This window comes from Lipophrys pholis, assembly GCF_963383615.2.
Source record: "Lipophrys pholis genome assembly, chromosome: 4".
Lineage (NCBI taxonomy): Eukaryota > Metazoa > Chordata > Actinopteri > Blenniiformes > Blenniidae > Lipophrys > Lipophrys pholis.
Genome location: NC_137637.1, coordinates 24807520 through 24829926, shown reverse-complemented (window position 1 = coordinate 24829926; position 22407 = coordinate 24807520). Strand labels below are relative to the sequence as shown.

The window sequence follows — 22407 nt, the reverse complement described above, 5'->3', positions numbered from 1 at the left end:
TTGTGTGATGACTGCCACATTATGCAGCTGCTTGAGCCAAAACCGTCTATCTCCAGTGACTTTTGGGCTGTTTTTTTTGTTAAAACCCTTCCGTGTCTGTTACAAACTCACGTTTCCCTCCCTTTGCACACCGCTGTGCTTGTCACGGTGCACTTGTCACTTGCCTGCGTCCTCATGCACTCTCTCTGTCCACAGGAAACACCACAGATATCAATGACAACAGGTAAGAGTGTTTACACCTGGTTCTGATGACAATACAACAGCTGCGGCTGCTGCTGCTGTCTGCTGCTGTCTTACACTTGGCTTTCATGGGGACACGCATACATTTTAAGTCTCATCGTTAGCCAGTATTTCTATATTAATGAGATTATTTGGGGAGACGGTGACTCACCTTGAACGTCTACACCGCCACATTAACCCTGCATGAACTGATCCCTTCCTGCGTTTTAGGACTGAGTGCTTTTCACATCACTGATTCACTGATTTGCCTCCCTCACTGTCTTCTTGCTCCATCGCTGCCCTCCTTGTTGCTGCGCTGCTGCCGATGGCGATGCTGCACTGGCCTGCGTGGCGTTAGCATGTGTCTGAATGTGAATTCTGTGTCCAGAACTGATGTCTGTGACAATCAGGAACCATCCAAACTCTACGGCCTGCGCCCAGAGGCCTCAACCAGCTAATGCTGAGCAGCAGGTAAGAAACACAGAAACGTTTGAGGACGTTTGTAATAAAATGTCAGATTTCTTAGGAGAAGATAAGTTTTCAACAGAAACTACTAAATGAAGCTTTTGCAGCAGCTCTGCTTCATTTTCGTAATGGCAGCTGGTCTGAGTTACAAATGATCTATACTCCATGATGGATTTTCAGGTATCCGTACTTCTCTTTACTTTTTACACAACTTCTTACTTTTACTCTTTTTTAACCTTTTAACCTATGATGATGACTTACCAGTTACAGAGAAAGGATCAAAGAAGCTGACAAAAAGTCTTTCCAAAATGAAAGTTGAATTGAATTCATTGTGTTTTAAAAAAGACCAAGTTATCTTTTTTTTTTTTTTGAAATGTCAGATTTAGTAAATAATGGAAACTTCACACCAAACTCTGATCCAAGTTGAATCATGGTTTGAGTCATTGCTGATGTTTAAGCTTCTGTGTACACACCGACAATACTAATGTTACAATAGATAATATTTATATGTGTGTGCATGAACGCATTCATGTTTGTATATGACTCACACGATGAAAAAAGTTCAAAATGCCTTAAGAAACCATCATCAAAGTAAAAGTTCTTTTCTTTTTTAAGTTGAGTCAGTACTTTGACAAACTCTTTAAAGTATCTCCATTACTACATTAGTAAACTTTAGAAAATTAAAAATCTTTACATTTTCTTTTTTCACTGCATCTGATATATAAAACTGTGTATTATAAAAAAAAAAAGAAAATAATTGCTATGAATGGCAGCTTAACTTGGTGAGAATGTATAAATTGTGAAGCACAAGACATTTTTTTCAGAGATGCTCCACAAGAAGCAGCGTGCACCAGTAAACATGGTCCTGGGATGGGTCAGCTGCTGAATGGCATGTGTGTGTTCACTGAAATGTGTCAGCAGTAGGAAGAGACTGAATAACACGAAACAGCAAATTGAAACTGATTCTTCATATTATTCAGAAGGCTTTCTAGGTGGTGTATTGTGTTGGACGTTGACTTATGAAGCATTCCTGAGCCTCAGAGGACATTCGCCTCGGCTCTGTGGTGCTGGGGGACAAGTGCAGCTGCCAGCTGTCAATGCTTTTTTTTATGTTTTAAAAAAAATTTTTTCCTGGGGGCTCCCGCTCTAAAAATACACGGATGCTCTCAGTGCTCAGTAAGACACAAAAATGCCTAACAAACAGCATCTGTCTGGGATCAGCCCCCCCCCCCCCCCCCCCCCTCCTTTTTTTGGAATTACTTCTAAATCCCATCTGAGGTTTACTATAATATAAAATATTATAGCTTTGGGAAAGACCCTACGAGAAAAAAGAATTAAATTATCTCTGCTGCCAGGATTTTACTTCCCTTTACAATTTTTTTGGTGCTACTCTTTTTGTGCTTTAAAGTTAATACTTATTCTCTGCTTGAAGCTAAAGGGGAAGCTGGGTGAGCTGACCTCGTTTCAACATTTCAGACTCATGTTGTACTTGAATATCGAATTATCATTCTACAAATTATATGTGGTTAAATGTATAAAGTTGCTATAAGGGTTCTAGGTTTTGTGTGTTTGGAGTAGATGTATGTAAGTTTTTGCAGGTGAATTTTTACAAACTGTGAATTTTCTCACAATCTCACAATCTCACCCAGGAGTGAGTGCTCCGTGCATTTCCCAAACACAACCAGACACCAGACATTAAATGACTCGAGACATGTTCCTTCTGGCAATGTTAGTGTGACTCACTGGCTGCTGTCTCTTCGTTTCTAACAGATTTTACTCTCCCTGATTCTGACTGCCACTCTCACTTTTTTTGTCTCTCTCTCTCTCTCTCTCTCTCTTTCTCTCTCTCTCTCTCTCTCTCTCTCTCTCTCTCTCTCTCTACAGGCAGACATTTTTTTGTCTGAGACCTCCTGTGTAAATCTGCATGCAGCTGATCACTGTCCTCCCAGACTCCCCTCCCTTCTTCCCCCATCTTCACCTGCTGTAAACAGACCTCCTGTGTGTCTGCTCTGCACCCAGCTTGCTCACATTCAACCATCTCTCCTGTCCGTATTATGATGCGTTATGTGTGTGTGTGTGTGTGTGTGTGTGTGCGTGCGTGCGTGCGTGCGTGCGTGCGTGTGCTTGTGTGTGGGTAACAGTTTGGCAAGCACTGCATCCAAAATGCCCAACCTGTCAGCCAGCACCCAGACTGCTGCTACACTTCCTCTCCCATGACTTTAAATACAAAGGGACCACTAACAGAGTTAGAGGGAGAACAGGTGCAGTGTAGTGGGCGTCCACTAGGGTGTGCTGTGTGTCACTGTGATGGACATGTGGACATTAAGCCAGTGCATTTAACAGTGAAATGAAGTTCATCAGCATTATTATTATGAATAACAATAGTATAATCATGAATGAATATATGGACGAAAAATAAACGGAAACAACATTCTTTCAAAAAAAACAAAACTGTGTGAACCTTGTGCCAACAGCACTGATATTTATACTTTTGACTGCATGTTGATTTTTGATGTTGGTCAGCATTTTTCAGGAAAAAAAAAGGGGGGAAAACAAGGGACTGAGAGGGGAATCACTATGGTGAAATGATGAAAAACAGTACAAAACAAAATATTTTCCAGAGGATATTAAAAAAAAAAAGCATTCAAAGATCAAACACCGCCCTCGCTCTGTACTGTATTCCACTAGTTTTTGATTTTTTATTTCTGGCTCTAGGTAAACATTTAAGGTCAGATCAAGCTGTGAATGCATGGATTCACTTTGAGCAAGTCTTGGTCATTTTCTAAAAAGGTAAGCTGCGGGTTTTGACCAATTGTTTCTCACAGCAGAGCAAATCGTGCATTTGTCAGAGGCTATTTCCAGCCCTGGATTAAGACCCGTTCGGTGCTCTAGCGAGTATTCACAGCAACAGGACAGCATGTGTGGAATTGGAATTGAAACAATATCCCCAAGTGTAACTGACTGATGCATTTTTAACAGTGTTTGCGGAATAAGACAGACAGAACAGGCTTTAAAAGCTCCAGCATTTTGTTTCCTGCTTGGTTTTGGTCTTTTTCTGTAATTGTGTTTTCTTGTATTAGATTTTCAAACATTTGACAAACTGAAAGCTGCATTTCTGAGTTGTGACTTCTTAACAGTCCATCAGTTAAATATTAGCCAAATATACAGTGTGTATGCACAAAAAAGGAGGGAACTTGTGTTTGGTACCAAATAAAAGCTGTCTGGCCATTCCACAAATACATGTTCCTTATGAAAAAGGGACCATTTGAAAGGGAAATGACCCTGTTTTCCAAAAGTGTATTATTTATTGTCAAGAAACATTGTTACAACAAAGAAATAATCGATAAAGCACAAATAAGTGGCTCAAATGAATTGAATTTTGAGAGCTAGTGTCCGTAGTCATGGCAACAACATAATATATTTTGGAGGCTGTTGGACCAGACTAACACAGACACTGAAAATTTACCCGACCCTTGATTTAGACGTTTTAACCTTTGCCCTGTTTTATTCAGATTATGCAAAGGATGATTTATTTAGTATATACAGTAATTCCACAACACACTGTATTACAGTGCTTTCACTCATTACGTTTATAATGATCATAAACCAAATAATCCACTGACGTCTAACATTTCTTTTCTTTTTGAAAAACAATGTTTAATCTTGCTGCTTTTGCCTGTTCTGTTGTCAGGAAAGAAGAAAGACCCACAGAGATAAAACACAATGTACTATTTGAACACAACGCAGCCGCATGTTTGACTTTTGACTCGCAGCTCCTGCTTAAACTAATCTGAAAACTACATCGGGCTCAAAGTCGAGAACAAAAACAAGCTGACAATGATTGACTCATTGTGACATAGTAAAGAGACTTAAAAGCTGTAAATCATTCCTTAATTTAAAAAAAAAAAAAAAAAAAAAAAAAAAACACAAAAAGAAACTGCCTGTCAGGAATCGTTTGTGAACTATTCAGTCATCATCATGTCATCATACGAGCATGGCAGAGTGAATAAAGTGTAGCAACTATTTTTATACAGCAAGTTTTAGTTAGAAAGGAAAATAGTATTTATTGTTAGCTTAGCAAAAACTGTTATTTATTGGTAATTTACTGTTAATTTATAAAAGATTTGTGAATGTGAACTTTTTTTTCTTTAAGGATAAAGATTTCAGAAATGTCAGTGAATGAAGATGTATGCACAAGGGATTCTGCTGCTCAAAAATTTATTTGTTAAGGAGATTATATAAAGCATCCGGTTCTTTGCTGAACCGCCTCAGAGAGAAACCAAAGCTCAAAGAGTGTAGTGACTCATGGGGAGAGGACGGTGCTCTATAGTAACCTATATAGGCTGCGCCGAGCCACTGCAGGTTATCGGGAGCTGATATGGTTGCGTCTTATAATGCTGACACACAGACACACACACACTCCGGTGTATCATCTGCCCGTGAGGCATCTGATCTTTGACCCCAGCATGCGGATACGTCATGATTCCTGCATTACTTGGGATCAGTCAGAATTATCTGAGCAGATAAGTTGATTGGCTACTGACACACTGATGGGTTCCTGTGCTGCCCCCCTCCCCCCTGCTCCCTGTGCCCCCGTCACACTCCCTCCACTAAACTCCCGACCAGACAGTCGGGATGAGGGAGTTGGCGATGGAGCGTCTGTGCCATTCGTGTGTGTGTGTCTGTGTGTATCGTAGTTAAAATAGACGCTGTCTTCAAATGAGTGTATTGCTCGCTATTTTTTATCTGCTCTTTAAGCAAAACTGACCATTTTAAAGTGACAGGGTAAATAACCTTTATTGCTCGGGCACAGATGATATACTTGACAGAGGAAATACAGGGAATCACTAAATCATGTGTTTGCGTTGGAGGGACCTACAAATAAGTTCATATATTTTTTTAACCTCCTGAACTCATGAAGTGACTAGACCAGGGGTTGAGGGCTGAGGGATGCAGCACTGAAAGCTGCTTACCATTCCATTGCCAAGCCAATGAGGGGGAGTTTGTGACTTTTGCTAACACTCATCCTGAAGTAAAACACTGTGGTAAACAGAACCTCAGCTCTTTCAGCAGACTTGTTGAGTTTTTGGATGTATCAGAAAGTATTTTGAACCAGAATGTATCATTAAAAATGACAGACGAGAGATTAAATGCAGACTTTTATACCAAGTGTTCCTACGTCTTGGGATATAGCACAGTAAATAATCTGGATATTTTGTGTTATCACTGTACCGACTCGCTCAAAATCAAATTGGCCTGTTTTTACCCCCTGAGCTAGAATGAGTTTGACGCCCCCGGATTGAACCCCTTTAATCTCAATCAAGATGAAATATGATGCGTGGATGCACACAATAACATCAAGTGCATTTTGTGCTTTTCCTTTATTTGAATGACCATATACTAAAAGAGAGAAGGTTGTCTCGTTTTTTTTTTTCCATTGACACTAATTTTCTGAGGGAATCCTGTTTTCCCTCATCAACATGATGTCGCTTGTTACAGCTCCTCTCTTCTCCTGCAGGATTGTGATTTATCAGAAAAGTACGCAGCATTTTACCATATTATTCAATTATTAGGATCCCTGTTACTTGGTTTTCATCTCTCTTTAATCTATCACAACGCTGTTGTTTTTTTTAATGTCTGTTTACTTGACCTCGAGAAACCATGAATTGAATGTGTATGGCCTCGTATCTCAACCTGCTATTGATCAACATAAACAAATATTCTCCTCACATGCACTGTGGTTGCATATTGATCTGTACGTTTGGAAGACTGAGAGTATATATTTTTTTTTTCTTTGCTCGCGCTATGTTTATCTTGAATTTTGACCGATCTGAAGAAAAAAAAGACAGAAACTGGCAAGATGAGTATTGTGTTCTATGGTATCTTAAATATGCAGAAAAAGAACTGATAAATGAGTGGTTAACAAAAAAAAAAAAAACAGAGGCAAACTGTGTTAATACAATTGTGCGTTGTTTGGTTTGTTTATAGCGGTGTGACTTAGTGCATGGAGTCCCCTCCTCTGTAGCTTCTGAGAAACAGCACTGTTATCTCATTAAAACCCATTTCAATAAAACGATCCTGTGTACTAGTTTTCCTTCGCATTGTGTCATCGCTGCCGTTGTTTTTCCCTTCGTGACATATCTCAAAGTGTAGAATGTTCCAATTCTATGTGACGAAAAACCCATTGTATTGTGTCAAAACCAGCAGAATAAAGCAAATTTAGACTGAATGAGATTGTTGCTGGAGATTTACTCATGAAAACAAACCATCTGCCAAATTATGTGTCTCCTAGTGTCAATTGGGAATCTCTAAATTAAAAACTGCTAAATAATTAACTGTCGTGGCTTCACTATTATACAGCTATTCATTTTATTTACTGTATATTATATATCAGACTCTCTGTGTATGAAATATCTTTGTACTGGTGGGAAAAGGCATTTCCCTGACCCACAGGTTTCCTGCTGCTCAATGTAAAACACGAGAAGTTGAGCGACGGTTGGCAGCCCTGTTAAGTAAGTAGTGATCATTTATCTGCAATAATCACGAGTAATTGTACTTGATTCCAGATTTTCACTAATCTGCACAACACTGAAGCTCAAAGTGAACTTTATGATCCCCAAGGAGCAATTTGTGATACGACCAGCAATAAGACATACATAAAAGAAAGCAACATTGATACACTGCATACGCTGTCACGTCTATTTACAGTTGATCAATTTACAACAATGGTTTTTAATTTAGAGCATTTTGTGTTATTTTTGTCCTGCATCCTAACTTTTAATATGATTTAAAAGTGGTACAGACCTTAAAATGCCTTGGTACATCAGTTTAAGAAACAAAACAAAACAGAAAAACAGCAACACCAAAATAATGTTTTTGTGTAAAACACTTCATACATCATGCAAGTGTTTGGTTCCAGTCTTGGTTTTCATGCCCTCATGCATCCCTCAGCGTAGGGGACGAGAGGGCTGGACAGCGGAATAGGGCAGGAGTCAGGAGGGCAAAGTGCAGAATAGCAACTGACTAAAGGCCAGACTGCAGATCACCTACTTAAACCTGCTCCAGCAGCTCAATCAGCGGAAACCATCCAGCGGACTGCAGGCTGAGCCCCAGGCGGAAACACTGTGAGTACAGATATGATGCGACGACATATATTTATGCAGGACGTCACATCCAACTGACACCTCCGTGTCAGATATCTGTCACTTTTTTTAATCATTTCTGGATTTTCTACCGTCTGGAACTTTTTGGTCAGTTCTGGATTGTAATGTGACAAAGATAACGATTACCACTAACTCACTGTGACTGCTGTAAACAAACCTAGAAGTTGATCAAGAGAACACAACAAGCAGAGGTAAATGATGAAAGCTGCAGTCCTACAACAGTGATGGGATTAATTTCTTATCAGACCTTACAGTGAATTCTCTATGTGATTACATTTATTGTAGTTTGTAAACGTTTCATTCGTGACTTAACTAGTGTACAAAATAGTCGATCCACAGGAAATGTATGAAAGTTGTACAATGTGAAGCGAATAATAATAGTATGGGACTTATCGGGTTAGTATGGGAGTTAGAAGCACAATACAAGTTTATAATAATAAATAAGACCTTTAATCAATGATCCTTCACTCAGTATCATTTAGTTCTTTCTGCGAGGCAACTTCTCTCACAGTGTGGTGTGTATCTTATCTATCGTGTGTAGGGCTCTCCTGGGGACAAGTAGTTTTATCAACTGTTTACATTATTTACCTTGAACTATAATGACTCTTGTCCTGGAGAGCCGCTGAGGGTTACCAGCGTTCAGAAACCTCAGCCTACACATTCCCATCCAGACGAGCAGGTCACGGATTGGGTGAGATCACTTCGCTGGCACCGAGGCTTATCAGGAATATTAATTCTTTTTGACATGAGGCAACCTGCCAGCAATGGGCCAGTGGCCTGATGTAATCTCTCATTTTACAGCTGAAGAGCCTCTCTGAGTTATTAAACTTCAACAAAGAGTAAACCCAACTTAAATCACTTAGCGATTGTTGCGGCACTTTTCCCCACGTAGATGCGTTGCACCGCTGTCTGGTGAAGTTGCAGCAATTTTATGGGAGGAAGAATCTGACCTGATGTAATTTATTGTGGTGATTCAGTCTACAGAGAGCATCAGCATATCTCTAAACAAGTAGATTTATTGGTGGGTTTCTCTGATACTGTACCAGAGAATAAGATATAGAAACATTAAAAGTGTCGCAAGGTCAAGTTCTGTTGTTGCAGGTTTCTTGCAGTCATAAATAACACCCCCAAGTATCCTGATGTATTACAGAGGCAATTCTACTTATTTGAGGTTGTATTGAGAACTACATGACTTTAGCTGACTATTGAGCATGTTAAGCTGAGGTAATGTCAACATTTCAGTTTATTCCAAACTGACAACTGTAAATTGACGACTATAGAAGCATATTTTGCTCCCCGCCAGTGCATCAGGAAGGAGTCTGTATTTGATACTACAATACAACATATCTTGTGCATTCAACTGTGCCAGATGTATCCAGTAAACAACTTTTTTTTTTCTTCTTGCAAATAATACATTATATTTTAGGACAATAAACCTCTATAGAGTTTAAAAATGTGAAGACATGATTGTTGAAAATCACACAAAAGATATTACAGGAAGTATCCAATGTAGTGGATAAAATCAAGCTATGAATTATAAAATATGTCAATTTTTGATCCGTTTGAATGGTTTTCATTTTATATAAGTCATATGGTGTGTTTTAATTGTAGAGTTAATGCTGAAGAGTCTCTCAATATACCCTTCAAATAAAAGTTTAAAAGTCTGAAAGTTTACATGTTGATGCACATCACTGGACGTACTATAAAGGGTTTAAGAGTAGCTGTTGACCCTGAATTTAATTTGCCATATTTTTTCTTCACTAAGCAACAGGGTTTTATTGACTTTAATCTGCATCTTTTAATTAGCATGTCCCTCTGCTTTACTTGTAGGAAACTGTCAACATGACAACTACACAGACAGTCAACGGACTTCGACGTCGAAACAATGCTCATGAGGCAGATGACATCTCCAGCTATGGTATGGTGCAAAGCTCTGATTTGTCATTCATGTTTCAGGGGGAAAGTGAAGAAAAAATAGATTTAAAGTATGTTAAATAAATTTGTAATAAAAAAAAGCTGTAATTAAATGGACTGTGGGGGTTGACATTTATTCCTCAAACTCATCTCTCTTAGCTTTCTTAGACACTTTTTTAGTTTAAGGAATAATGTACATATAAATCATAATGGTCAACCGCATCTGTTCTTCTCCCCGCAGTTGGAAACAGTGACGATATGCAAGAAGAAGCACAAAGGGAATTGAAAAAATACTTGGAGGTAACGTCAATGGCTTCTACCACTCCTGAGAAAAGAGAATAATCTGATCATTGATCTGCACTCAAAGCATTAAAGAGTTTGTGTTATCAGACAGTAATACATCCTCATACTAAAACATCACAAGGATGTTACAAACCATCCCCCCCCCCCCCCCCCCCCCCCCCCCCCCCCCCCCATGTTATGTGCTCTCATATAGACGGTCAAGGCAAAAGTCATGCAACGGGTCGAAGAGCAAATGAGTGTAATTCTGGACACAGCCCTGAGTGAGTCCATCCGTCCCGTCACAGACAGCCAGCCCAAAGTCAACGGAAAGACAACAACCAAGCAGACATCCAAGTGAGAAAGAGGCACAGCTCATTCTCTTCTTCAGCTTTTCTGCCTGCGTGTTGGAGATATGTTTGTCGTCACTGCTGTAACCCATGTTTGTTTCTTGTTAGCACTCAGCGGATGGATGGTGAGAAGGTTTTCATGGACAGGGTTTCGCTGTTGGAGTAAGTATGAACCCATAAGCAGAGCAGAATGTAGAACAATCTGAACGCAGAGCAGCAACTGTGGTCTACTTTCATCTAATAGGATTGCAAAACTTTAAAATACGATAGAAATTCTGATGGGATCAATTTCTCCTGTTTTCCTTTTCTCTGATTACCGCCATTTCACAAGAATTGACTCAGTTGTTTAAATTGCTTTGAGACGTCTAATACCTGGTTAAATGGGAACATGGAAAGACACGCTACCTTCCTCAGGAAACTCAAGCTTGAATGAATTTTTCCTTGATTTGGATGGTATTTAGTCGGCTACTCAACATAGTATCTGTGCGCGCACTTATTTGGAAGCCCTCTTGAAATGAAATTATAGATGTGTTTAGAAATGTAAGAATCACTGTGAAAGGGTAAATTGATGACTCAAATCCTCAAACATTTAAGCAGCTCAATAGATTCACACAAATATAACTTTTTTTTTTTTTTAAGAACTACTTTGTGTGTTTTCTTGTCTTCATCAGTGAACTGTTCGAGATCAGCCACTTCAGAACCATCTACCACATGTTCGTAGCCGTGCTCCTGATCTTCTTCTTCAGCACCGTGATCATCGACTACATCGACCAGGGCAGGTCTGTGTCGTCTGTCTACACGCTTCTGTCCATGGACCTTTAAGGCACCAGCTCATTTTGAGCTCTATAACAAATAATCACACCTCTCTCTCTCTCCCCAAAAGTGTTTAAAAACTTTTTACTTTCTTTTTATCGTCTTCCTTTTCCCCGCATTGTGTTTCGCTCCGCCCTTCCCCGCCTGCCTGGCTGCTCATCTGGCAGCGCAAAGATAGTGCAATCAATCCCTCGGAGTATTTCTGCAGTGGCTTTGGGCAGCTTAGTAATGATTTGGCTGTTGTGTGCTGCTGCAAATGTTTCCCAATTGAAAAAGCGCCAGCAGGCAACTGACTGTGCAGGTTCTTTGATATATTCACTATTGATTTTAGTACGGTTAAATTGACGAAATAAAAAATAATAATGTCACACCCGTACGTTGAATTAGGCAAAGTCTTTGCAACGACAAGGTAGTTTGAACATATTATTGTCGTCACCGGAGGGGTTTAGTAACATAATAAAAAATAATCAGAAGCATACATAATATTTCTTGTCATTTATTACAATTTTTTTTTATTTTATTTGTTTTCTATGCGTCATCAGGTTGGTGTTGGAGTTCGACATGCTGTTCTACGCCTTTGGGCAGCCCAGCACCGTCGTCTGGGCCTGGACTATCATGTTTGGTTATACCTTGCTTGTGCCCTTCTACACCTTGGTGTTTTGGGGTTCATTGTATCACAAGTTCCATCAAAAGTTGGCACTATCTCTGGGGACGGGCTTGGTCTTATCTACTGTACAGACCTTCATACTGGGACTTTTTCCAATTTATGTGGTTGTACACCACCAGCTGCCACCCGCCTCCCGCTTCATTGTGATCCTGGAGCAGGTAAGAGATTGTCTGCATTAAAAATGAAAAAATAAAAAAAAATCATTGTTAGTGAGTGGCTACATGGCTCTTAAACCCTCACATAACCTGCGAGTCAGCTATCTCGGCGTCAATATAGAAAATAGATGAGAGAGTTCTCAGGGTTTAAAGTTCAACTGAAGTTCATGCAGTGTCATTTCATCAGTTGCTTTCTTCAGCTTGTGTTTTTGATGCAAGGGATACTGTGAATTCAATTGAAGTCAATTCAACTTTATTAATGTGACACCAATTTAAAAAAAAACAACCCTCTCATGGCAGTTTCAGGGAGGAAAAACACAACTATTACAACACACTTTCATTACCGTCAGCTACAACGTTGTGATATGAGGGCTGGGCGGGCAGAGATGAGAAATCTCCAGCTGGAAAGATCCCAAAAGAGACAGCATGCTGATCTCGTTTGAACATCACAAACCCATACAGTAATACTTCCTCATCCTCTTTATTACATCGACCCCGGTATTCAAGAGCCATGTTAGTACGAAGATCATTTTTAGCTCCGCTTGATAGAGTGAGATAATCTCAGCGCTCAGATGCTGAGATCTTTTAGGGAAACCTGGTCCCAGTCCTCATCTGACCCGAGTCCATCCTGAAGATGTTGTTTAGATGAAGCTCATATCAGACTGGGATTAAAACAAAGTCCCCGGGTTTCATATAGATTTGTGATGCATTACGTTTGAGCCCCACTGTGCTTCTCCTCGCTTGTCACGCTGCACAGCTCCCCTCTTCGCCGTTGTCTTGATTAATTAAATAAGACGTGAGCATAGAAACGACTGAGGAGTCAAACTCAAAGAAATAAGAGGCTCAAGACAAAAAGATCTGGGTTGTTAATTTGACACTTGTTCCTTTGAGAAGTAAAGATGTGCAAACTGGAAGTTGATATTAATGACACACTGCCATCTATCTAATGACTTTATTCAATTCTGTCAGATTCGATTCCTGATGAAAACCTACTCCTTCCTGAGAGAAACGGCCCCTGGCATCATAACAAACACACCAAAGGAAGGTAAAGTACTGTACTGCATGTGTGTTTACTCTTCCAGGCATGATCGTTACTCACAGTGGCTACCCGACAGCAAAACCAATAAACAGAACGCAGCACGTTACCCAGCTAATGATTAACGCTGAAGGTAAAACTAACAACAAAAACATTCACATAAATAAACAACCCCTAGTCTCACGGGATGATAATGTACGGGTCTGTTAGAGGGAGATAAAGCAAAGAAACTGAGACAATATGAAAAGTTCCAAACACAATTTCTTACTCCTCACAGTGAAATGTCGACGAGAGCAAACTGAATCGGTCTGAATAAAACAGAGAAATTAACCACACTAAAATGGTTTTAGCTTTATAGTGGTTTGAATATGATCGGGAGGTTAGAAATATAGTTTTTCATCCATCGACTGTAGATCAAACCACCACTAAATATTGTACACTTGCGTAAATGACTGTACACTTTCATCACACGCAACAGTACAAGGTGTAAAAAATGTCATCTCACCTTATTTTATTGAAGACTCAGTCTCCTGTTTTCATTCATATTTTTTTCCGAGTTCATTTCAGTAAAAGCGAGTACATGATATACAATGAAATCATTTTCCTGTTGTGAACGAGACCAAAACTAAATACATATCCTAATTAATAGATTCAAATATTCTCCAAATGGGATATATTTCTCCATTTATGTCAGTAAAAAGATTTAAAGGATCCCGTTATTATATATCTTGACAATATTAAGAGCTACTGTATGTTATTTGTAAAAGAAAAACAGTACCACTAAAATGAAAAAAGATTACATTTATTTATTTGAATACAAACAAATGCAAAGACAATCTGAGTGATTGAGTGAGTTACACACTATAAAACAGGGAGTGAGATCAGATAATTGCTAACAGTTTTTATCACTGAATACTTCTATTTTACCGCGAACAATTCAAGGTAAAGAATTTGGAGGCATCAGGCAGACAGTTTAGTATAATGGTTTAATGATTTTGTGATAAAGCTCGTGTTGTTTAATTGGAAAGACAGCCATCTGTTAGCCAGTCTGGAAATTAAGGCGCAGTGAAGCTTTAAAAGTTGATGATTAAAAAAAGATGGTTAAGTGGTTGGTCGTCATGAGAGAACAATAAAAGTGAAGCTGAGATGAGAGATTTACAAGTTCTTTCTAAAATGTTTCAAAAAGACGTGTTTAATTCTGATAAAATCATATCATATTAACAAAGTTTTGTTTGTATTAATAGGAGAAAATCCCAGATTCCCAACATTTTCCAGCTATCTGTATTTCCTCTTCTGCCCAACACTCATCTACAGGGAATCATACCCTCGGTAAGACATTTCACCACCTTCTGCATGTCCCTACACTTTTTACCGGGATCATTACCTCCGTTTTGTGAACAGATGGACAAACCGGGAGCTTTGTTATTCTTCTGCAACAAAACTCACATAAAACTGCTGTTAAAAACAAACAAGTAACATTTAGTGTCTGCTGTGGCTTAAAATCTTTCACAATGCAGCTTGAATAAAGGAACATCTGGTGGGGAAGAAAAAATTGAATAAAAACAATCGTATGCATGCAGTCTAAAGTTTTACTTTATCTCAGAGGAGCTGGTTCAGAAATGGTAAAAAAGAAGCAACGTGACATTTTCAGCCCTCATTGATATCATGATCATAAGTATTTCTGTTTTTCTTTGCAGGAATAGCCACATACGATGGAAGTATGTTGGTGTTACTCTTGGCATGGTAAGTTGAAACTCTGCTCAAACTGTGTTTTTTAAATTAAAAAACTTAATTTATTTGAAAATATTAACAACAAGTGTTCCAGGTGTTTTTGTTATTTGGTTGGCAAAACCTTTTTCCAAGTATGAGCGCTGTAAAGGAGTGGGTCATCTTAATTCAATATTACACTATCGATATCATCCAAGAAGACTTTTTTTTTTTGGTAATTAAAAAAAAAAAAAAAAAACAAGCAACAGAAAAATTACGTTTTTAAACTAATTTTCAGAGCATTTTAAATTAAAGCTAAACTCAGAGATCCATCCATCTTCTATACCGCTTGTCCTCTACAGGGTTGCGGGGTCAGGGAGTAAAGTACAAGATAATTATGAGACGCTAAATCTATTTACAGCAACATGGAAATGAAATGCCTGAAAATGATAACAGTAGCCAGGAGGACATAAAGAGTAGGCATTGTTAAAGTGTTTCCTGGCAAACTGTCAAATAACCTACCTCCGGGCACGCCTCTCACACAGGTCAGTAATAGTGATATCACTACGCACTTTGACACCGGCTGTTACACGGACTACCTGCAAGTCCTGTGATAAAAGCCTCAGTCACGTGTATGATGGGCGCTCCCCTCATGGGTTGAATTTGATGAGAGGCAACCACAACTCAACTGTTTGGAATTTGTTCCTGGTGCAGATAATTTTCTTCCCACTCGATAAATGTGTTTCACATCTTTTGCAGATCTTTTAAACTTGCAGCTGCATTCATTACCTTTGCTCAAAAGGCCTCAGAGATTTTCCTTCTATTAAATCGTTATAATGTATAATCTTATTAAAGCTATATTACATGAGAACATTCAAACTCCACACATAAAGCAAAGTTACCCTTAAATATATTTCAGGGTATACCGAATTTAAAGATTTTCCCTCTCGGTTTAATAAAGTCTATTCTATTTAAATACTCTGATTCAATTCATCGTAGTTTTCATTTCACATTCACTATATTTTTATGGTGTGATGAACATTGACCTATTCTTATCATGACGCTGTTTTGTTTTATATTCACTCAAATTGTAAATGTACTTTGAAAAAAAAAAAAAAAAAGAACTTTGAAGCATTTAATTTGAAATGTCCTCTTAATAAAGGCTCTGTTTCAAAGATGACCTAATCTTTGATGGTCCAAATATTTGCATTAAACCACATAATTTTCTCGGTGGATGCTTCCTTCTGTGTATTATTAACATGTGGGTGGGGTGTGGAGAGGCGGGTCAAGCCAGGTAATGTAGCAGGTGGGAGGCGGGGGAGTGGGTGTGGTTTGGTCCAAATGTAAACAATTGATGAAGGAGCCTTTATACCATGTTCTTCACATTTTTGTTTTCTTCTTGTTTTGATGCCCGATTTATAGATTTTGGGATCCCTCTTTTACGGCTACTTCATCCTGGTGCGCCTCTGCGTGCCCCTCTTCAGAGCCGAGGCCAACCAACCATTTAGCAAACGAAGAATGGTTCTCTCTATTTTCCACTCCATATTACCAGGTACTTTCAATCATTCACACATGCATGCAGATACGTGGAGTTTTACCGACCGTCAATGTTAGCGGGAAGTCACATAAACTTGTTCTCTGACTTCACTTTTAACGTCACTTCTGGTCATGACATCTCTTATCTCTAGATTAGGCTCTTGTGTTCATGAGTCAATGATGAGATTAAAGATCCTAAGCAATGAGATAAAGGTTATAAAGACGAACATATTTGATAGTCATTTAAGTAAGAGCTGATATCAGAGAATTCCTGTCAAGTTGCCCTTCTTCAGAGAAGGCCTGCGAGCAACGTCCAAAACAAATAAACATCTTACCGACTGTCTGTTTCAGGAATAATGCTCCTGCTCCTGTGTTTCTTTGCCTTCCTGCACTGTTGGCTGAACCTCTTTGGAGAGTTGCTGCGTTTCGCCGACAGGATGTTCTACAAGGTGCGTGCAAACATAAGTTTCAGTGGCATCAGCTGGCCACTGAACACATCGTTTTTTTAGGAACTGATTAACGACAAGTGAAATTGCTGCGGGGTGGTTTGAAAGTTCCCAAGCTGTCTAATTTATGCTTCTGAACACGAGGCTGTGCACTTGCTTCCTCCTGTTGTTGCCCACCCCTTCCCCAAAACATTTTATAGTCACTTCATGCTGTGAAATTGCAAAAGTTGGTTGAAATTCAAACAAAACTCCCAACTTTGTTATCAGGAATAATGATTTTAAGTGTCTTATGGTGTGAAATTCCAGTATTTCTTTGGTGTTGTGTGCAGCTCCACAACCTCTGCATGCTCCTCTACAAAGGCCAAACAGTGACACAGAGTATTAGGACTTTCCAGTATTTTTATTTGATTAACTCACTGCAGATAGCCCTATGCATCTTTTTGTTTTCTCTCACTCGAAACCTGTGGGGGAAGAAAAAAAATTACACAATAAGGGAAAATCTGGCAATATGGAGAAAAATTGGACAGTCCCCAGTGGCGGGTGCTCGTGAAAAACAATATAGAAAGACCATTGTACCCCCACTGATACATAGGCAGTGGGTTTCTGTGTGACACCAGATACCTGTGAGAAACCCATCCCCCTCGCACAAGCAGGGGTGGGATTACCATAATCTACTTGTCCACCCTATTTGCCCCTCCAATTGCCATTGATTTTAAGTGTTTTTTAAGTTGCCACCGATCAGGGAGTGTAGGACCTTCAATTCTATGACCCCGATTTCACTTAAATTATATGTATTTCTAAATGGTTTTCATTTTAAGAACAATTGAAATAATTGTTGCACTATGTGATAACTGACAATGTTAATATAGTGTTGCTTCAGTTAATCTGCTTAGCTTCTGATGAATAACTTACCTGCAACACTGAAGGACCAGATGTCGAAGAAATTAATAAAACCAAAGTCCAGCCTCATAATAGTGGCTGTAGAAAATGAAAAAAGTGATATACAGTCTCTTTTTCAAACAGTACTGAGCCGGCGAAAGCAAGATGAACAAATAAATTCTCATTTTAATCTTTTTTCTTATGAAGATAGTTGCTTACACTTTGGCCTACTCTTTCTATTTGTTACCAAAACAAATCATCCGAGGACAACTTAAAAAACCCAAACTAGTTTATCTCCCCTCTGATTGAATGTCTTACACAGGAGGACCGTGTCTTCTGCTCCAAGTGTAAAGTCCTGACTATAGAGCCTGGTTGAGGTTTAGCTTCATGACAAACACAATCTTTTCAGAAAAAAACCAAACCAGCGTGAATAAAAAGCTTCTACATATGATAGAATTCAGAACAATTTCAATGAGTTTTCCTCAGGAGTTACAAGCATTATTCAGGCCTTGTAGCAGGTGTCATGCTTTTGTTCTTGTTTTGGTTCTGTTCACATTGTGCAGGACTGGTGGAATTCAACATCTTTCGCCAACTATTATCGGACCTGGAACGTGGTGGTTCACGACTGGCTGTATTACTACGGCTACAGAGACCTCCTCTGGGTGAGCGGTGGCGCAAATAAGTGAACACAATGACAGTTATCATGATGTTAACCACGACATCGATGGCTTTTCTTCGGTTGGGTTTCGTGTCTCTCCCGAAGCAGCATGCCACATGATGAAGTACATCTGGCGGTTTAACTCTCACTTAACCCGGGTGACCTTTGTGCCAAACCTCCCCTCTGTTTTCCCTCTGTACCCCGCAGCTGTCGAAAAGGAAGTTTCGAGCAGCTGCCATGCTCTCCGTCTTCATCGTCTCTGCGATCGTCCACGAGTACGCTTTGTCCATGGGCTTCGGCTTCTTCTACCCCGTCATGATGTTTCTCTTTGGCTTCTTTGGAGGTACGGGGGACTTACTGTTCCACAAGCTATCGTTACTGAGGCATTAACAAAGGATATTGTTCACTCTGCTCACACCCTGCTGCAGAAAGACCATGCCATAATCTAAAAGCCTTTTCAAAAAAAGAAAATAAATATTTTATGGCATCATTATCACAGCTAAAGTTTATACTGCGCGTCTAAATTGCCCGTCCATAGCTTGTTAAAAATATGTAAATGTTCCCTTTTATATTCTGGAGGGTGCCTTCAAGCCTTCAAAGTTAAAATCTTTAATTATTTGCGCTAACAGACGTTTACTAACGGTTTTTAAGAGGACTCTCATTATATTTATGAACAGTACACTTGTGAGTGTGTCCTTCTCCCCTGGGACTCAGTAATTAGTGACAAAGTTTGGAGGTTATTTACTGTATTTCTCCTTATTCTGTGTGTATCTTACTATGTTTTTCCGGGTCTCCTGTCATCTAACGGCATTCATCCGTGTTTTGTTTTTTGTTTTGCTTTTGTCTTAGTGGTGTTCAACTTCACCATGAATGATAAGCGGCAGAGCCCCATGTTCAACGTCATCGTGTGGGCGTGTCTCTTCCTCGGTCAGGGCGTCCAGGTGTTTCTGTACTGCCAGGAGTGGTACGCCCAGATCCACTGCCCACGAACAGGGGTACGTACTGCACCGTCATGTTTCTTGCAAGTAGCGCAACAGCTACAGGCACAGCAAGGCAACTGGATGTGTCGGGCAGAATAATAAAGAATATAGGAAAGTTATTTTTGCACTGCTCATCACGATGCAATGAAAAAAAAACCTATTTATAACGTTTGTCTACATCCAGTTAGAAGCAGACATATTCTCAGTAATAAGTACAGTAAAACCTCAAACTTTTGTCTTTGTGCCATTAGAACGACCGTGCAGAACACAGACAACAAAGCAAAGTCAACAGCGAGACCAGATTCATTAAATGAGTCTACTTAAATTTGGACTCAAAACAAACTCATTAAGACATTTGCTTCTATATCTGCTTCTGAGAGTTTGATTATTGCATTTGCAGGTAGAAACCGCTCCAACACTTAACTATATAAGCTTAGTGTAAAGACCGCTGCGGCTAAATTGTGTCAGCTGAAGAAAAACATTGAAAGTGAAAAGTACCCTTTAGACAGAGTTTTAGTTAAATTAGCTTTTGCCCTTGTTTTGTGGCGTTCATACCAGCCATCAAGTCATTTTGTTTCGTTACCCGCACAACACAAACAACATGACATTGTACTTTAACCCCAGTTTCCCGCGAATGGAGACGAGGCCAGAGGGTGAATGAACTTGTGTTTCAATGTTAAATTAAACTGAGAGCCATTTCCTGTTAAAAGAGCTTCCTGCCACAAGAGATGGACCATCTTTTAAATTGCAACACATCACTGCCTCAATAAATTGTACCATACTAAACAGTGATCTCTGTAGCTTTTAATTCTTGATTTGTTGTCACACCTGTTTCCATGTTTTCTATTCCCTCGTGCTTCCTGATGTCATGTTGTTCTTACATTTAGTCCCTGTCTGCTTATACAATTCCTGCCTGTGTTATGTCCTTCTTGCTCCATGTCCTTGTCCAACCCCCCCACCCCCCCGTTCCTTCTGCTTCCCTGATTGTCCTTGATCATTATCACCTGTTGTTTCTGTTCATGCGCGTGTGTGCTTACATGCGTGCATGTGTGTGTTTTCCCCAGGTTTTGTCAGTCTGTTCTCCCCTGTCTACTTTGTACTGTTTGTGTTTCTCCTCACCTATTTTTTCCCCCAGTATTGCACTTAAAAAAATTCATTTGAACCTGATGTGCTTCTGGATCCCTCCTCCACATCGCCTTAACATTTTGTACCTTTTGAATTTACAAAATGTCACATTGTTTTTTTATATTCCTGGAAACTAGTTTTCCAAAAAGGTCTTGAATTGGTTCAATTACTCCCAAAACTCTGCTGACATGGCCTTTTTTGCATTTGTGCTGTCCACATAATCTTTTTTATTGCCAATCATATTTGCCTCTCACTCCCTCTTTCTCTTTTTCTCTCTCTGCAACGTCCTTTTGCTCCGTGCCTCACACTGTCCCTCCCTATACGGAGACTACATGGCAAATTTGCACAATCTGATCTTGGACTTCACACAGACGTCACTAACTCGACGAGACCGTCCTAGAAACAGGTCTCAACCAGTAGCTTCACTCCCTGATTCATTATACAAGCTCTGTCATTAGTTTTTCAACCCAAGTCATTTATTATTCCCACACAGACAACCTGTTTTTGCGTTGACACGTATGAAGTCGACATAATTGTTCTTAGAAATGCACACACCCAATTTGCCCACATAAGCTTGTATGGCATAGACACATGGGTTGAGTAGCAGATGTGCGTAAACCTGTGACATGCATTTAACCCTTGAAAGCCAGCACGCATCTGATGAAGTCATTGATGCGCAGGATTTACATGACAGATGGGCACAGATGCACTTAGCATACTTACACCACTGTGAACTACTACATTCACACACACACACACACACACACACACACATCCCAGAATGGCTTAGCACAGATAGCTGCTGTCTAAATATAGGAGTAAAATAAGATGATAAATGGATGTTAAATCACACAGACACAATGTATAAAAGGATTACACTTATTGTAACTAGAGAGAGAAGGAGGAGAATGTGTTAATATTTTTTTTTTTCCACACTTTCCCTACAGAATAGTGTCTGGGAGCTGGTGATCCCTCGATCGTGGTCCTGCTACTACCAAACATAAAGCTGCCTTTCCTTCTCAGCTGGAGCGATCGATGAAAAAGGAAAGAAACGATCGACTGAACCAGGGTGAGCGCAAGGAAGGACAACAACTTGAACAACATATAAATAGATACCTTTCTGCCTTCAGCTTTGTTCTATTGAGTTTCTGCTTGTTTCTGGAATATTTGCTGGAATGTATTATATAAGCTGAGTATGGGCATCCAAAACATTTTTTTTTTTATAAAGTAGCTTTTGGATGCTGCACATTACTGTGGAAGACTGGTCGGTATCCTTCATGGAAAAGTGTTAAGTGTGATTGTTTAAATTATTGTGTGTATCTAAATGTTATAGCAAGCCCTTGACGGACTTGATGAAAAGAATTGTTACTGTGGATAAAATGTATAATCGCGTGTTTTTTTTTATTCTACTCTTTTTATAATAAATCCTAACGTGCTTACAAAATGTGGGGAGGAAAGCCTTTTTTTATTTACATTTCTTTATTCGTTTTATGATTTTCCAAATATTAAGCGGGTCAGAACAGGCTTGGTGCCGACAGGCTGCTGCAGCGTGTGACATGTTTAATCCCGCCTTGGTTGACGTTCAGCTGGCAGGGATCGCGCTGGGGAGCAGGTATATTCACTAAGCAACCGCAGGCCACACAGCATCTTATCAGTGCAGCACAAAGCCGCTGTTTGTCCGTCTGCAACGTCATACAGGAAGAAGAGGATTACCACTGGTACAGTGTTTGCATTAGTGATGTAATGCTCTGTAAACTGATATACCATAATACCATAGGAAAACCAAAGGGCCGGACAGAGAGTTTCAGAAGAAGAGCCAACAATAAATAGACATGAATCGAATGTCCAACATTGCATTTTTTTTAAATTAGATCCATCTGTTTGGTGTATCTTACTTTTATTGTAACGATCGTTCGACAGGGACACGCTGCTTTATTCTGAAGCTTTCTTTCAACTTATGCATGAAAGGGTCTGTCACACATTTTGTGAGAGATGCTGTTGTCAGCGTCAGCCGT

At 39.5% G+C, this 22407-nt stretch overlaps 2 protein-coding genes across 2 annotated transcripts in view; both read left to right on the top strand.

Moving 5' to 3' along the window:
- The window catches only part of kif5ab (kinesin family member 5A, b), an 82771-nt gene extending 78189 nt beyond the window's left edge, over positions 1 to 4582 (top strand). Inside the window, exons 27-29 of the mRNA XM_080460618.1 lie at positions 196 to 223; positions 578 to 690; positions 2569 to 4582. Coding sequence (XP_080316744.1) covers positions 196 to 223; positions 578 to 677 — 128 coding nt within the window. The 3' untranslated portion in view covers positions 678 to 690; positions 2569 to 4582. The remainder of the gene's footprint in view (positions 1 to 195; positions 224 to 577; positions 691 to 2568) is intronic.
- A 3178-nt stretch (positions 4583 to 7760) lies between these two features.
- On the top strand, positions 7761 to 21833 carry soat2 (sterol O-acyltransferase 2). The gene is made up of 16 exons (XM_080462351.1): positions 7761 to 7808; positions 9678 to 9765; positions 10003 to 10061; positions 10258 to 10397; positions 10499 to 10552; positions 11062 to 11169; positions 11746 to 12028; positions 12995 to 13070; positions 14306 to 14390; positions 14759 to 14804; positions 16191 to 16320; positions 16656 to 16753; positions 18193 to 18291; positions 18495 to 18630; positions 19137 to 19282; positions 21340 to 21833. The coding sequence occupies exons 2-16, from the start codon at positions 9690 to 9692 to the stop codon at positions 21394 to 21396; spliced, it is 1593 nt and encodes a 530-aa protein (XP_080318477.1). The 5' UTR covers positions 7761 to 7808; positions 9678 to 9689; the 3' UTR covers positions 21397 to 21833.
- The last annotated feature ends 574 nt before the right edge of the window (positions 21834 to 22407 follow it).